Raw genomic sequence first — 17,839 nt, 5'->3', positions numbered from 1 at the left:
TAAGCTTAGCAACCAACCAAACACTCAGTGGAATACATCAATATTGAAGAGTCAAGCATATTCGTTTACTAGATGTTCCACTAAGACACCGAGTTTGTATGATTAACATTTTTGTACTTTTTTTGTTTTACTAAGGATATTATGAACACGTGAAATTTTGGCTCCCCCCCCCCCCCCCATTCACAAGCTTTCAAATAAAAAGCTGGTAAAAAAGTGAACTAGAGGGTATTATATGGGTCGAATGGCGCCTCTTCCAGCAATCAGATCAACCTTCAAGAGCTAGCAGCGTCTTTCAACATAGGTTATTTTATACCTTCGATTTACAAATAAGCAGAGGCGCAGGGCGAGTTTAAGGGACGGAGCTCTCCAGATACCTGGTCCGGGATCGTCCCCTAACTTCACTACCGGCCACTCCTTTGTTCTTTGCGACCCGCACAAAGATAATTTTGGGGCCTGGGGAAAGACGACTGGAAACTCCCGGGGCTTCTGATACGTTTCCTAACCCGGGTTGGCCTCCCCTGCCTTCCCTCCGCCGCGTCCCCAGCCGCCCCGCGGAGCCGCGCTGCAGGACCAGGCGGCCGGCCAGGGCAAGCGTCCTTCCCCGGCGGAGCCCACTTCTCCCGCCGCCACAGGCCAGGCTGGAGCAGGCCACGGCTCCTGGGCCGCGTGATGCAGCCCAAAAAAGGTGCATCCTCGCACGTGTCCCCGCCGGCGCCCCGGCCCCTGGCGACCAGGCCCCCCGCGCCGCCGCCCAATCGCCGCGGCCGCCTCGCGCTCGGGCCACGTCCGCCGGCCGCGGGGACTCGGGGACCGCAGCCGCGCCGCCCGCCGCCATGCGGTTCCGGTTCGGGGTGGTGGTGCCGCCCGCGGTGGCCGGGCGGGGGCCGGAGCTGCTGGTCGTGGGCTCGCGGCCCGAGCTGGGGGGCTGGGAGCCGCGCGGGGCCGTGCGCCTGAGGCCGGCGGGCACGGCTGCGGGCGCCGGGGCGCTGGCGCTGCAGGAGCCGGGCCTGTGGCTCGGGGAGGTGGAGCTGGCGCCCGAGGAGGCGGCGCAGGACGGGGCGGAGCCGGGCCGCGTGGACACGTTCTGGTACAAGTTCCTGAAGCGCGAGCCGGGAGGAGAGCTCTCCTGGGAAGGTACTGGAAGTCGGCGGCCGTCCCCGAGCGCGGACCGGGGGCTCGGGGCTCCGCCTCGGCCTGGGGCGTTCGGCCGGGGCCCGCTGCGCGCCCCCTCCCGGCCTTCGAAAGCCGCCCCGAACTCCCCGGGTGCCCCGGGCTGACCCTTCGCGGCCGCCCGGCGGAGCGGGGCCCGGCGCGCCCCTTTCGCCTTTGCTCCCCGACCCTCCGCCCTCTTCCCCGCACACCCAGCACCCAGTGCCCAGTGTGTGTCCCCCGCGCCCCGGCCGCTCCCGGGTTCGCTCGTCAGCTCCGCCTTAGTGGTTTCTGTGTCCTCGCTTTCCCGCCTCGTTCGCCGAGACATCACCCAACCGGAGGAGCTGGCCTGCTGGCTCATCCTCGCGCTTCCTTCCCCTCTTAGATCTGAGAGTGAGCGAGTTGCAAACACGTTGAGGGTTTCTCTTTTCGGCCAGACTCTCATTTCTTAGGCTATACACACAGTATACGTAGTTGTAAAAACAGCCAACTTTCAAGGTAAAAACTTACTGTTTCCTCCGCACACCTTAAGCCCACTGCCAACTGCCCAGTATATGCGTCTGTCAACCTATCATGTATCTATCTCAAGCGCAGATCGTGTAATAGAGGATTCTACGCCTTGCCTTTTCTCGCCTAACGATATGTTGCGGATGCTTTTTAGCGTCACTCCATAGAGATGTATTTGGTTTTTTAAACGGCAACAAGATAGTCTGCATCTAACTTGGGTGCATTTGCGTTGTCTCTTTCTCCTTTGCTATAAACAGTAATAGCTTAATGTGTGCAGCTGTCTTTGAGTGTTTGGGAGTGTTGCGGGTGGGGTGGATTCTGCCAAGGGAAATTGTTGGGTCAAAGTGTGGCCATATTTTACGTTTCAAAAAGGACTGCCAAATTATACCCTGAAAAGGTTCTACCAATGTGGACTCCCGCCAGCGATGTGTGAATTCAGATGGCAATTTCTCTCAAGTGTGGTGTGCAAAGTACAGGATTGGAGTATGTGCGATTCAGGAGTTGTCTAACGATGATGAAATGAATGTCTCTGTAGAAGTTTATATGACAAAAATGGGCCATTTAGTCATAATGGTGTGGAAACAAAGAATCAGTAAAGAGCTTGAGTATTCTGTAATACGTTTATATATTATCCTTGTCCCACTGGGTTTTATGGCCCGGTGGCATTTATTGTTACTTTGTATTACCATGCCAGAATTGAAAGGTAGCCTCACCAGTTTATATGCCCTTCTTTATAGGACACTTCAGTAGGATACTACTTTAGTAGGATACTACTTTTATTAATGATATTATATAATAATTTTTCACAATAAAATATCTGGTCATTTTATTAAAAATTAAACTTACCCTTCCCTAGTCCCTCTCCTTTTCTGTTTTTAGCTCTTCTGATATTCCTTTCAGAGTTCGAAATAATTTGCTTATTATTGCTATTTCTTAATGTATTAAGTTTAACTTTTCCGAGCTTAGATTTTCTGAGTTACTAGGTAAATCGTATGTAATATTTTAAAATTAGAAATCGACAGCCACTGTATACCCATAAATTTAGCCATCATACTGTGAAATATGAAGAATTTAAGTTCATTATCTTTCTCATCTTTGCTGATTTTTATATTATTCTTTGATATAAAAATTATATATTTATATCATTGTTGTCTTTCTATTACATAGAAATTTCTGTGTTAGAATTCTATTATATGGAAAGTTACTCCTGTGTAAGAGGATAAGAAAAATAACTGACTTACACATGCTCCTCTCTCTCCTTACTTTGGTTAATTATTTTCTCTACACTGGTAAGTTTTGTATAATTTATATTTTGTTTTATAATTGTTACTATTCCTTCTTGTTTTAGATTGGTAACTTGATTCTAAGAATGGTAAATTAACAAACAGCATTATGAGACGTGTTGTAGGATTCTGGAGCCAGAATGCCTGGGCTCACTGACCTGTGTGTGACCTTGGGCAAGTTACTAAACCTTACTGTTCTGTTGTTGAAAGAACCAAGCTGACTAAAATCTAAAGGAATTAGAATAGGACTTACATGAAGTGTTAAGTAAGTGTTAGTGATTATTACCTTTACTGTTATGATTGGGAAATAATTACTGCAGAACCAAGTAGTGCAATTAGTCTCATTAAAAAGGAAATATAATTTTGTGACACGGAACCTGTGCCACCGGAAGGAAAAATTCTCTGCTCTTCTGCTATAAATTACGATTAGAGTTTACTTAAACTTTGTATTTGGGTGGTAATGTTCTTCTACAACTTGTTTTAAAATTTCTAGTTAATTTTTTTTAACAGAAGACCCACACTGATCATTTCAGAATTTCCCAGCTTGATTAAGTATTTGATGGATACAGATTTCTCACTCTTTGAAAATATTTTTCCTTGAAAAATTGGGGTTATTCTAATTTTCACTGATACATAGCTTTCTGAGCACAGCTATCTGGGACTTTTTTCTTTTTTTTTTCTTAGTTGAACCCCTGTGTTAGTTACATTGTTTGGGATTCCGTGTCTTCCTCTTTCTTAAATATCTTACTCATTTTGTTGGATTGTATCCTAAAATAATTTTGAAGAAACAGTAAATGAGAGATAACCCATCTGAGAGGTTACATACCTGAATACTTAAATGCCTGAGGATATCTTTATTTTGCCCTCACACTTGATTATTAGGTAGAGTTTTCTAGTCTCAAATTAATTTTCCCTTAGAAGCCGTTGCCTCAGCGCCTTCTAGCACCCATTGTAATTGACAATTGTGATGCCAAACTAAGCCCGTTCCTTTGTAGGCAGTCTGTTTATTTTTTTCCTCCCCTTTTGAAGCTTTACAAGCTTTCCTTAAGTTATTTTACCAGGATTTATCTGAGTCTCTTTTGTTTATATTCCTTGACAGTTAATTGGTTGGCTGTTTCAGCTTCAGGAATTCTTTCTTTGAACTCAGGGAAATTTTTTATTTTTTCATTTCCTCCCCTGTTTTCTTTGTTCTTCCCTCTGAAGTATCTGTTACCCATATATTGTACCTTCTGCATATATGTACGTATCTCTTAAGTTTTGTCTTGTATTTTCTTTTTTTTTTAAAAAAATTTTTTTTTCAACGTTTATTTATTTTGGGACAGAGAGAGACAGAGCATGAACAGGAGAGGGTCAGAGAGAGAGGGAGACACAGAATCTGAAGCAGGCTCCAGGCTCTGAGCAGTCAGCACAGAGCCTGACGTGGGGCTTGAACTCACGGACCGCGAGATCGTGACCTGGCTGAAGTCGGACGCTTAACCGACTGCGCCACCCAGGCGCCCCTTGTCTTGTATTTTCTATGTTTTGTGTTTGGATGGATTTTCCTGACAGTGTTTCTCAGATCACTGTTTGGTTTTTAATTAAAAAAAAATTTTTTTTTAACGTTTATTTATTTTTGAGACAGAGAGAGACAGAGCATGAACAGGAGAGGGTCAGAGAGAGAGGGAGACACAGAATCTGAAGCAGGCTCCAGGCTCTGAGCAGTCAGCACAGAGCCTGACGTGGGGCTTGAACTCACGGACCGCGAGATCATGACCTGAGCCAAAGTTGGACGCTTAACTGACTGAGCCACCCAGGCGCCCCTGGTTTTTAATTTTTTTTTAATGTTTATTTATTTTTGAGAGGGGAGGGAGGGGCAGAGAGAGGGACACAGAATTCAAAACAGGCTCCAGGGTCTGAGCTGTCAGCATAGAGCCCTAGGTGGGGTTTGAACTCAAGAACTGCAAGGTCATGACCTGAGCTGAAGTCAGACACTTAACCCACTGAGCCACCCAGGCGCCCCTCAGTGTTTGGTTTTTAATAGTAGCCATTCCATGATTTAGTCCTTACACTGGAATTTTTTTTTTTTTTTTTTGGCAATCATATTTTTAATCTTCCACATTTTTTCTGTTATTCTCTGATTTCTTTTTTAGGAACTGCTTTTCTTCCTATATGGATACAATTAATAACCGAATCTTTCCGATGATGACATTAGATAGAATTGATTGAAAGTTGTTTCTGTCTTGCATTTATTTTTCTCTATAGGCAATTGTTTTTTCATACTACAGGTTTTTCTCAAATATCTGGTAATCCTTGGATGACCATTCATTTTTATGAATAAAGGCTATGTGGATTAGTATAGATAGTTGGGCTGGTTTTGTTTTGAAGTTGCTTATGCTTACCCCAGATCCCCTCTACATGGGAGGTCATGCATGGGATACTGTGTAATTTGACAGATTTTGCACAGAGAGGTTTCCTTCCTTAGGGTGTGAGGCTGGGGAGCCAGCCAGCTCCAGGTCCTTACAATTAGCAAGTAAAAACATACAAACAAGCAAACCAAACTTTACTATGTGGAAAGATATTTTAGCTTATTTATTCCTAAATGGAATTGCTTTTGTTTGTTTGTTTTTGTTTTTTTGTTTTTTTTTTTGGTTTTGTTTTGTTTTGTTTTTACCTTTACCTCTACTGGGTGGATCCATAGATGTCTCAAGATCTTTCCAGAAAAACCTCTCCTTTCTATGTTTAGGGCATACTGAATTCATGTTGCTGATAGGGTGGGCTGGGAGGAGCCATGTGGGAAACCTTCTTTCCTTCCAGTCTTCTCCAGGTTTGCATCTGTTTATTTGTTAGATCTCTTCTTACCTGTTGCTTTATTTTAGAAATCTTCCCTAACTCCTCTCTAAATCTTTCTCACAGTACCTCTTCCTTTCCTCATACTTCATCTTATAATTTAAAATCACACTAGTTATATTGGCCTAGACTCTTTGATTGCAAGGAATAGAAAACTGAGTGTAAATGAGCCTAAAAAAAAAAAAAAAAAAAGAAATCATCATTAACTCATTTAACCAAACTAAAAGAAGCATGGAATTTAACCAGACACAGGTCTCCTCACTTGCTCTCCAGCTCTCTCTCTTCCCCCTTGGGTTTGCTTTACCCTGGTTTGGACTTCATTCTCTCAAGCAAACTCTACCAAGCTAGACTTCCCCACAGGGAGCTCCAGGCTTACATACTCAAAGCCAGAGAAGAAAAAAATGTTCTTCCCTGACAGCTCTAGTTCGTAAAATGTGTGGGAGGGGCGCCTGGGTGGCTCAGTGGGTTAAATGTCGGACTTTGGCTCAGGTCAAGATCTCACAGTCCGTGAGTTGGAGCCTGTGTCGGGCTCTGTGCTGACAGCTCAGAGCCTGAAGCTGCTTTGGATTCTGGGTCTCCTTCTTTCTCTGCCCCTCCCCGGCTCAAGCTCTCTCAAAAAAACGAATAAATGTTAAAAAGAAAAAAAAGAAAACTGTGTGGGGAGAAAACTGGAATTCACCTTTCTTGAACCAATCCTTCTTGCCAAGGAGGTGGGAGTACAATGAGCACTGTCAACAGCAAACCCTTCTTGGAGTTGAGGAGGAACACGTCCCCCCCAAAAGTGTGTAGTGTTTCAGGGACAGTTTAGAATACGGTGGTTAACGGGAGGTTATCAGGAAAACACAGCAGTTGCTTAAACAAATAAGAGTTACATTTTCCGCTACAGAAAGTACATAGATAGATGGAGGTGGTGATGGTCCACAGCTCATGGATGTCAGGAGAGGGGTCATCATATTTCCTTGGCTTTTTCCTCAAGACACCAGCTGCCGCTCTTATCACCACCTCTGCATCCAGTGGAATATGGGAGGAGAGAGAAGAGTGGAAGTGTCAGCCATGAGTATCCCTTTTATCTAGAAAGCTGTAACTTCAGCTCAGTCCTCTCCTGTCCAAAACACACACTTCTTTTGACTTGGTGATTGTGAGTAAAGCCGCCGTAAACAGTGATGTGCAAGTTTTTATATACACATAATAAAGATTTTGAAAAATATTTAAGAATGGGTTTGCCAATCATATAAAGCTAGAATGAGCTTTAGAAGAAACTGCCAAACCATCTTCCAGAGTGATTCTAGCATTTTTCATTTCTACCAGCAATGAATGAGACTTCCTATTGCTACACATCCTCATTGGCAACTGATTTTGTTAATTTTTTGGATTTTAACTATTCTCACAGGTGTGCAGTAGTCTCTGAGTTTTAAATTTTTACTGTTTATTTTTGAAAGGGAGAGAGCGTGAGTGGGGGAGGGGCATAGAGAGAAAGAGGGAGACACAGAGTCTGAAGCAGGCTCCAGGCTCTGAGCCATCGGCACAGAGCCCCATGTGGGGCTCGAACTCACAAACTGCGAGAACATGACCTGAGCTGAAGTCAGAGGCTTAACCGACTGAGCCACCCAGGCTCCCCTGATTTTTAAATTTTTAAAAAATGTTTATTTATTATTTTTGAGAGAGACAGAGCGTGAGCAGGGGAGGGGCAGAGAGAGAGAGGGAGACATAGAATCTGAAGCAGGCTCCAGGCTCTGTGCTGTCCCATGCAGGGCTCAAACTCATGAACCATGAGATCATGACCTGAGCCAAAGTCGGACGCTTAACCAATTGAGCCACCCAGTCACCCCTCTGATTTTTTAAATTAGCAATTCCCTGGTAATAAATGATGTGAAGCATCTTTTTATATGCTTATTTGTCATCTGTAATGTCTTTAATTGGGTGTCTGCTCAGATCTCTTCTCCACTTTTTGGGTAGGTTGTTTGTTTTCTTATTGCTGACTTTTAACAGTTCTCTGACTATTTGGATACAATTCTAAAGTGATAGGTGATTTGCAAATATTTCCTCCCTGTCACCTGTCTTTTCATTTTCTTAACAGTATTGTATACAATGTAAACCTTTAAACTTTAATGCAGTCCAACTTATCTTTTTTTTTTTTTTTTTCTTTTATGGATTGTGCTTTTGGTTTTGAATAAAAAACTCATTTCTAAGTCCAGGTTACCTAGATTTCCTTCAGTGTTATCTTCTAGAAGCTTTCTGTAGTTTGGCATGTTCCATGTAGGTGTATAATCCATTTTGTGTTAATTTTTATTTATGATACAAAGCCTGTGTCTAGGTTCTTTTTTGGTTTTCATGTGGGCATCCAATTGTTCCAGCCCTATTTGTTGAAAACTTTGTCTTTCCTTTTTTGATGTGCCTTTTAAAACTCAGTTGACTGTATTTGCACTACTCTATGTGCCCATTCTTCCACCCACATCACATTGGGTTGGTTACGGTAGTTTTAGGCTAATCTTGAAATATCAATAGTATGGGCCCTCCATCTTTGTTTTCTTCAGTATTGTGTTGAGTCTTTTTGATGTTTTGCCTTTTCACTTACATTTTAGAATCAATTTGTTGTTATTACAAAATAGCTTGCTGTGATTTGGTTGGGATCGCATTGACTATATATCAAATTCAGAAAAACTGACATCTTAACAGTACTGCGTCTTTTAATCTATGAACCTGGAATACGTCTCCATTTAATTAGGTCTTCTTTGATTTCTTTCATTAGTGTTTTGTAGTTGTTCACATACAGATCCTGTACGTGTTTTGTTAGATTTATGCATTGTTTTGTTATTTTAAAGGGTGTATTTAAAAACTTTTCCATTTTATTTTATTTTTTTTATTAAAAAAATTTTTTTTAATGTTTATTTATTTCTGAGACAGAGAGACAGAGCATGAGTGGAGGAGGGGCAGAGAGAGAGGGAGACACAGAATCAGAAGCAAGCTCCAGGCTCTGAGCTGTCAGCACAGAGCCCAAAGTGGGGCTCGAACCCATGAACCATGAGATCATGACCTGAGCTGAAGTTGGTCGCTCAACCGACCGAGCCACCCAGGCACCCCAAAACACTTTTCAATTTTAAATTTCAATTGTTCATTGCTGATACATAGAAGGAAATTGACTTCCATATCTATTGATGCTTGTTTGGATGCTGGACATTGTGGTTTTACATTGTTTTAGAATTTCAGATTTTTTTCTGGCAGTTATTTGTGAATTAGTTTGTTACCTTTGAAGTTTATCTTGAAGGTTTATAAGGTTTATATAGATATATAGTAGTTTTTAGTGTAGGGCTAATTTAGCCCCACTACTAAACAATGACCCTTCTATATTCTCTTTTGAATGCCCCATGTATTAAATAAGATCTCCTCACCCTGATGGAAATGCAAATGTTTCTCGGTTCTGTATTAGCTCTGCCAAGTCTTTAGCATACAATATTCAGAAATGTACTCTGTTTTTTGTATGGCTTGCCATTTGTCCTTTGTATGGCTCTATCAAATTTCATTTTATGCATCCACAGATTGGCACGAAGCCGAAGAATCTAGGAGACTTTTGTGAAGATTTATCGAACTCTTTCTCTTCATTGCTTTCTCATTTCTGGAATTTGTTCTTACAAATTCTACTCACCCTGTTCTCCCCATATTTGTATTTCTGTTTTCTCAATTACAGGTACCATTAAGTTCTATTTGGAATCCTGTCCCTGTGTCATGGTTCAGAAATTCTCTATAAGTAGAAATCCATGGCATTCATGTTGTTCGCCTTGTTTCTTTCTCTTCTCTCAGAAATTATAGTCCTGTGCTGCCTTTTGTTCAGCATTTGAAAGCCGTTGTTTCGTATATTGTGCCATTGTTTTAGTTGTTACTTTAACAGGAAAGAGAAGAAGTCTTGGACTGATTTTTAAAAGTTTGCAGGTAGATATTTTTCTAGCATATTTTTAAAAATTTTGCAGAACAATTCTTTTTTAAAATATGTTTATTTATTTTTGAGAAAGAGAGAGAAAGAGCCAGCACAGAGCCCGACTTGGGGCTCAAACTCACGAACTGTGAGATCATGACCTGAGCTGAAATCAAGAATTAGATGCTTAACCAACTGAGCCACCCAGATGCCCCACAAAATAATTCTTGATTTTGTGGTTTATTTCTAATGTATTTATGTGTGTGTGTATTTATATGTACATGGATTCACACACATACAGAGTCTAATATATGTATTTTTCTTGTTAAAATTAGGTTGTTTTCCTGGTTTTCTTTTTTTTTTTTAATCAAAAAAAATTTTTTTTTTTAACATTTCTTCACCTTTGAAAGACAGAGAGAGACAGAGTGCGAATGGGGAAGGGGCAGAGAGAGAGGGAGACACAGAATCCGAAGCAGGCTCCGGGCTGCAAGCTGTCAGCATGGAGCCCAATGCAGGGCTCGAACTCACAGACTGCAAGATCACGACCTGAGCTGAATTCAGCCGCCCAACCGACTGAGCCACCCAGGCACCCCTCCTTGTTTTCTTTAATGCTGAAGATCCTTAACTCTTTACTTAGAACCTGGCATTAAATTTTGTCCCTACTCAGTAACACTCTGTCTCAGTTTACAGTTTCAGATGTTAATGGCCGTAAGTTCAACATTCAAATTATCACTATTTTTACTCCACTCTTTTTTTCTCTTCAAAAATTAATTTATCTTCATTTCATATTACTTTTTGTGCCACAACAATGATTATGTTAAAGTAGGAATGACATGGGGCTCCTGGGTGGCTCAGTCGGTTAAGCGTCCGACTTCAGCTCGGGTCACGATCTCGCGGTCTGTGAGTTCGAGCCCCGCGTCAGGCTCTGGGCTGATGGCTCAGAGCCTGGAGCCTGCTTCTGATTCTGTGTCTCCCTCTCTCTCTGCCCCTCCCCCATTCATGCTCTGTCTCTCTCTGTCCCCAAAATAAATAAACATTAAAGTAGGAATGACATGAACATTTCTAATTTTTAAATAATCTATTATAATTTAAGGAGATTAAACAAATCAACATGCATAACTTTATATTTTAAGATAACGTATTAGTTTTCTAGGGGTACCATAACAAATTACCACAGACTGGATGACTTAAACAACAGATTTATTTTCTCATAGTTCTGGAGGCTAGAAGTCCCAAATCAGAGTTTCAGCAGGATTGGTTTCTTCTGAGGTGTGTGAGGGAAAGATCTGTCCAAGGCCTTTCTCCGTGGCTTGTAGATGGTCATCTTTTCCCTAATCCTTACTTGATCTTCTCTCTGTGCATCTCTCTGTCCAAATTTTCGCTCTTTATGAGGACACCAGTCACATTGCATTAATGCCTATCCCAGTGACTTCATTTTAAAGTTGACTACTACTATAAAGATACTGTTTTGAAATAAGATAATATTCAGAAGAACTGAAGGGTAGGATCTCAACATACGAATTTTTGGGGACACAATTCAACCCACAACATGTAGTAAATTTTTTCTAATATCTAATTCATTATTATTGACATTCTAAATTATTAAAGAAGGTTATCAGTTGTCTTTGGGTGGGAAAACTTGCCCTATGCCTACTTCACTGTTTTCTATATTCTAGATAAAAGACATGCATTTAGAAGGTAATATGAAGGGATACCATAGCACAGTGGAAAGAACAAGTGTTTGGAATAGGATAAACTCTGATCAGACATCAGATTCTGCCACAGACTTGTATAACCTTATATAAACTACTTAACCCCATAAGTTTGTTTGCTTCCTTTCTAAAAAGGGATGATTAAAAACTGTACTAGGGTTGTTATGAGGACTAGTTCATAAAGTGCCTAGAAGAAAGTAGTAGCTATCACTTTAAGATAGCCAACAATTTATAGCAGCTGAATTACCTTGGTCTTTCCATTTTCAATAAAAAATTCATTGATCTTGAAGAAAGTTTATGTTCACAGAAGCAGCAGTTTTGTGTAATATTTGACTAATCCATACAATGGATTATATTCTAGATTATGCTACATCTTCCCAATATTACTTGCCTTTCCTATTTCTACTTCTGCTTCTACTCCAGCTATGCTATACCTTGGGGAAGACTTGGTTTGAGTGGAGGATAGATGGACATGTACTGAATAAGGGATATCATCCACACTGCAGCTGAGTTTTGTGGATACAGTGCACTCAATTTTAATTGGATAAACTTTGAGTAGAAGAACAATCTCCTAAGTATGACCTTCGTCCTTTGTTTCATCCATTATGAGGTGAGAGTCTTTCAAGAACATAGTTTTGCTTACTACACTCAAAGGAACCATCAAAAAGGAAGGAATCAAACTTAAGGAGTCATTAAAAAGGCAGTACACACAGAGGGGCCTGGTAGAGCATTACAGGAGAATAGTGTAATGAGATATGAATGACAAGGATAAGGAAACTTTTGAAGAGTGACCTATGACATGGTCAAGAAAGATTTATTTTGGTAATAGTTTATTACTGTTGAATGAAAAATTCCACCTAAAAATTATAACGAAACTTTACTGTTTCTTGGTCACCTGAAATTACTGTACGATTATTTCATTTTATGATGGAGAAAGTGGGGTCCAAAGAGGTTTAGTGGATAATCTAAGCTCACACGGTGCTAACCTATGGGAAACGCTGGCTGTGGGAAACAGCTTCTTTTAGGCATGATTCAGCACTAAGCAGGGCATGGGAATTTGGTGAATGAATTTTAATATCCCGTCTACAAACTCTTAACTATGGGACTTCACAGATGAGAAAGAGTTCCTGCTGGCTGTGTAAGATCTGGGATGTCTCTGTATTATCGGCGAGAAGGGAATTGACAGAGAATGAGAAAGAATGGGGAAGTGAGTTGATACTCTACTTACTCCAAACGATCCTTCTCTTGACATTGTCTCGGTGGCTCCCCAACTCCTTTTTCTTGAGAGCATTCTTTTTTGTGTTGTATCAGCCAAAATGACCCGAATTTTTAACAACATCAAGAAGAATCTTCAAACCAAAATGGCAAGCATTTCCTTGCCTTGTGGATCCAAACCAGTTGTACTAGACAGGAGGAAAATAATCCAGGAGTAGATATTATTGCAGTTTTCTTATTCCATCTCCCCCAGTACCTGATCCTCTATCATTTGCCAGAGAGTTAATGAGAGCTGAAATGAAAATTCTTGCTGCTTTTATACGATTTGTTCACGTCCCCTAGAAGCAGAATGAGGTTCTAGTTTTAGGGTAGGTTAAAGAAAAAATATTGTCGCATGCTCACACAGTGTGGAGGGAGAAAAGTTATGAACTTTTTCTTTTTAAAGGTGGTACATCAACTACAATCTTAAAAATGTTCTTTGCTGCTCCTAAAGAAACAAAATAATCAGTTGGATAAAGCATTAATTTAAACAAGTGTAGGGGCGCAAGTATAGGGTTAAGCATCCGACTCGATTTTGGCTCAGGTCATGATCTCATGGTTTGTGAGTTTGAGCCCCGTGTTGGGATCTGCATGGGCAGTGTGGAGCCTGCTTGGGATTTTCTCTCTCTCCCTATCTCTCTGCCCTTCCCTTGCTTGCTCTCTCTCTCTCAAAATAAAAAATAATAAGAAAATAATTTAAAAATTTTAAACAAGTATAACATACTTTATGTTGTTTAATTTGGGAAAATAAAATGCATATAGTGGAGATTTTATATTTCACTGTGTTTCTTTGTGTAAAAATAATGCTCATGAGTATTTGGGATGCGAGAAGGAGTGAGGAAAAGATTTACAGTTGGACTTAATGAGATGAGAAACGTCAGAGGAGATTTCAACTTTCTGCAAAAGACTCAGGCTCTGCTGGCAGGTCAGGTCCCCCTCGCTGGGCGTCTCTTAGGTCTTGCTATCGGCTTCTGCACAGAAAGGCTCATTAAAACGTTCTGTTATTCCGAGATCCTCAACTTGGATATTGTTATCTGGACAGTTCTCTGTTTTTTGCTCCGATGGTGGGATCCTGGGCTGCGTCCAGCTAGAGTTGGTCTGTAGTACAGCCAGTATGCACCGAGTGAGAAGCTTAACATTTTCAGTTCTATGACCTTCATGTTTTTAACTGTTAAATCATAATGTCACGTTAACATAACATAGAACTTTATCCTGAATTTTAGCTAATTAAACCATAGAGAATTAGATAAACGGTTACTGTGAAATCATTTTCTTTTCAGCTTAGTATAGTTTTATATTATAGTTATTATATTATATTATATTATATTATATTATAATTATATTATAATGATGTAATACATTATATTATATTATGTTGTCATAATTCTATATTATGTCCATGAGCAAAGAAGATTTTTATCAACATTTCACTTATGATTGCCAAAATTTCTAGATGCTATATTTGTAGATTTTATGAACTATTTGTGCCTTTGGAAAAAGTTACTATAGCATTTAGATTCATGTCTTTTGCTATAAAGTACCAATTTATTACCTTCATCATTGACTGAAATCACTAAAAAATCTATTTGAGGAGTGTGACAACCGTTACCTAGAACAATTCCAGAGCTGGAGAAATTTTGGACTCCCATTCACCGAAGATTGTATTTGGAGGTTACACTGTTATTTCCATGATCTTATATTCAGAGCTAATCTCAATATACTCTATTAAGTTCTGAGGTTGTGCGGATTCTGAATGTTGAATACAGAAACATATTGGCTTAAAGCATCGCTTTAACACTAGTTCAGAATAATTATGAAGAAGTATTGAGCTAATACATATGAATATGCTTTGTAAATGGAAGTAGTAATTATTTTATATTAAAATATTGACAGGATTTTATCACTGGCTTATTTATATTTATCGTTTTTTAGTGATATTTCGCATTTATTTGCAATGAGGGAGTATCCTATAAAAATTTTCTTAGAAAAGCACTTTACCCCCAAACTGTGTATACATTTTTGCAAAAGCTTCAGTCTTTACTTATTCTGTTTGGAAATTTGAATCTGCAATTTTTACTTGATGATGTCTTTTGATTGTAGTTGAAGAGGTTTTATTATTTTTCAGAGAGATGCACTTAGAATTCATTAGTGAATCGATCTGATTAGGTGTGAGGAATGTAGAGAGACATAATCCAAATCAGACTTAAAACAGGGAACTCTTTTAGGTACTCTGCTATTACAAAGATGAAAAAAAATACTATGAAAATAAAAATGTATTAATTTCACTAAACTTCACATTTTAGTCTTGTTTAAAACCTTATTTTGGTATTAGCCATTGAGAAAGGATGTATATAACTTTCCCTTCCTCAATTAGAAAAAAATCCTAACAAATCAGAATAGGTGTTTGATTCACATATTCAACTCAACACAATTTTGAGGCTCAGTTATCCACCTGGAATTGTAATAGGTGCTTGGAAACAACAGTGAAAAATTCACAGCTCTTGAACTTAACAGATTTATATTCTAGCTGAGAAGACAAAGATTTATAATCAAGGAGGGACCGTGACAGAAATCTGAAAATCTATATGAGTGATGCGGATGAAGTCCATCCCAGTAAGAATTCAGGAATGGGAGAGGGGTTAGGGAAGTCTTTATAGAAGGGATAGTGTTTTAAACAAACCTGGTATTTAAAGAAAGATAGGATCTTCCCTCATTATTTTTTTCTGTAATTGTGAAAGTAAAAGCATCAGAATTATTTTAGAAATCAGCCAGATGTGAGAATCATGGTTTTATTAGAGTGACAAGGGAAAAGCCGAAGTCTGGGGTTCAAAGGCATTTAAGTGGTTAGGCCTTTTGTGATAGGACTCCCTGGAAGGCCTGTGATGGGTGGCTGAGCTGTACAGGGGAGAGTGCTTTGGGGGCAGCTGGTGAGGGAGGTGGGAATGGGGACTGCAGGAGGGAGGGGGGCATCCTCTGTGGGGGGGGTGAGTAGGGCCTTCTTTCCTGAGGCCTGGAGGACTGAGGCAGGGACAGCCTTTCTCTCTGCTTTGTTCATTTTGAGCCACTGCTGTTGGCATCTTTTCTTTTTCTGCAAGTGTAATTCAGGGAACTCTGTAGTGAATTTTCTAGATGCATCAGTGATTCCCTAACCTGACTGAGCATTAGGATCACCTGGTGCATTAATTAGTTAATATACAGTGCAATATTGATTTCAGAAGTAGAATTCAGTGATTCCTTATTTATATACAACACCCAGTGCTCATCACAACAGGTGCCCTTTTTAGTACCCATCACCCATCTAACCCATTCCTCACCTACTTCCCTCCATCAACCCTCAGTTTGTTTTCTATCATTGAGTCTCTTGTGGTTTGTTTCCTTCTCTTCTCCCCCCCTCCCCCGCCCCCACGCTTCCCATCTGTTCATCTGTTTTGTTTTTTAAATTCCACATATGGGGGCGCCTCGGTGGCGCAGTCGGTTAAGCGTCCGACTTCAGCCAGGTCATGATCTCGCGGTCCGTGAGTTCGAGCCCCGCGTCAGGCTCTGGGCTGATGGCTCGGAGCCTGGAGCCTGTTTCCGATTCTGTGTCTCCCTCTCTCTCTCTGCCCCTCCCCCATTCATGCTCTGTCTCTCTCTGTCCCAAAAATAAATAAACGTTGAAAAAAAAATGTTTAAATTCCACATATGAGGAGGGATACCTGGGTGGCTCGGTCAGTTAAGTGTCTGACTTCAGCTCAGGTCATGATCTCATGGTTCCTGAGTTTGAGGCCTGCATTGGGCTCTCTGCTGTCAGCACAAAGTCCACTTCAGATCTTCTGTTCCCCTCTCTCTTTACCCCTCCCCGCTCACATTTTCTCTCTCTCTCTCTCTCAAATATAAACATTAAAAAATAAATTCCACATATGAGTGAAATCATATGATATTTGTCTTTATCTGATTGACTTATTTCACTTAGCTTAATACATTCTAGCTCCATCCATGTCATTGCAAATGGCAAGATTTCATTCCTTTTGATGGATAATTTCCAGTATGTATATGTGTGTGTGTATACACACACACACACACACACACACACACACACACACACGCATCTTCTTTATCCATTCAGCAGTCGATGGACATCTGTACTCTCTCCATAGTATGGCTATTGTTGATAATGCTGCTATAAACATTGGGCTGCATGTGTGCCTTCAAATCTGTATTTTTGTATCCTTTGGGTAAATACCTAATAGTGCAACTGCTGGATCATAGCGTTGTTCTATTTTTTTTTTACATTTCTTTATTTTTGAGACACAGAGACAGAGCATGAGCAGGAGAGGAGCAGAGAGTGAGAGACACACAGAATCCGAAGCAGGCTCCAGGCTTTGAGCTGTCAGCACAGGACCCAACACAGGGCTCGAACCCATGAACCAGGAGATCATGACTTGAGCTGAAGACAGATGCTTAACCAACTGAGCCACCCAGGCACCCCTACTTTTAGTTTTTTGAGGAAACTCCATTTTGTTTTCCAGAGTGGCTGTACCAGTTTGCATTCCCACCAACAGTGCAAGAGGGTTTCCCTTTCTTCGCATCCTTGCCAACATCTATTTTTCTTGTGTTGTTAATTTCAGCCATTCTGACAGGTGTGAGGTCGTATCTCATCATGGTTTTGATTTGTATTTCCCTGATGATGAGTAGTGTTGAGCATCTTTTCGTGTGTCTGTTAGCCATCTGGATGTCTTCTTTGGAAAAATGTCTTTCACATCTTCTGCCCATTTCTTAACTGGGTTGTTCATTTTTTGGGCGTTGAGTTTGATAAGTTCATTATAGATTTTGGATACTAAAATCATATATGTTAATGCAAATTTCTTTTCCCATTTTGTTGGTTGCCTTTTAGTTTTGTTGATTGTTTTCATTGACCTAGTGAGCTTTTAAAATGTTAAAAACATTTAAAAAATGTTTTTATTTATTTATTTATTTATTTATTTATTTATTTATTTATTTATTTTTGAGAGAGAGAGAGAGCGCAAGAGAGTGAGCGGGGGAGGGGCAGACAGAGAGGGGAACAGAGGATCTGAAGTGGGCTTTGTGCTGATAGCAGTGAGCCCAATGCAGGGCTCGAACCCATGAACCATGAGATCATGACCTGAGCCACCCAGGTGCCCCAACCTGGTGAGCTTTTTAAACATACAGATTCTTGGGTCAATTGCAGATTTATGGAA

General features: G+C 40.6%; 1 protein-coding gene across 2 annotated transcripts in view; it reads left to right on the top strand.

The window, feature by feature from the left end:
• Window positions 1-722: 722 nt before the first annotated feature.
• EPM2A (EPM2A glucan phosphatase, laforin) overlaps window positions 723-17,839 on the top strand; it is a 107,819-nt gene continuing 90,702 nt past the window's right edge. For both annotated transcript variants that reach the window (XM_045499927.1, XM_045499928.1), the window contains exon 1: window positions 723-1,134. In XM_045499927.1, coding sequence (XP_045355883.1) covers window positions 834-1,134 — 301 coding nt within the window. In that variant the 5' untranslated portion in view covers window positions 723-833. The remainder of the gene's footprint in view (window positions 1,135-17,839) is intronic.

The sequence above is a fragment of the Leopardus geoffroyi genome, chromosome B2 (assembly GCF_018350155.1).
Source record: "Leopardus geoffroyi isolate Oge1 chromosome B2, O.geoffroyi_Oge1_pat1.0, whole genome shotgun sequence".
NCBI classification, from domain to species: domain Eukaryota; kingdom Metazoa; phylum Chordata; class Mammalia; order Carnivora; family Felidae; genus Leopardus; species Leopardus geoffroyi.
The sequence above is the reverse complement of the archived record's forward strand: the minus strand, read 5'-3'. Positions and strand labels throughout refer to the sequence as shown.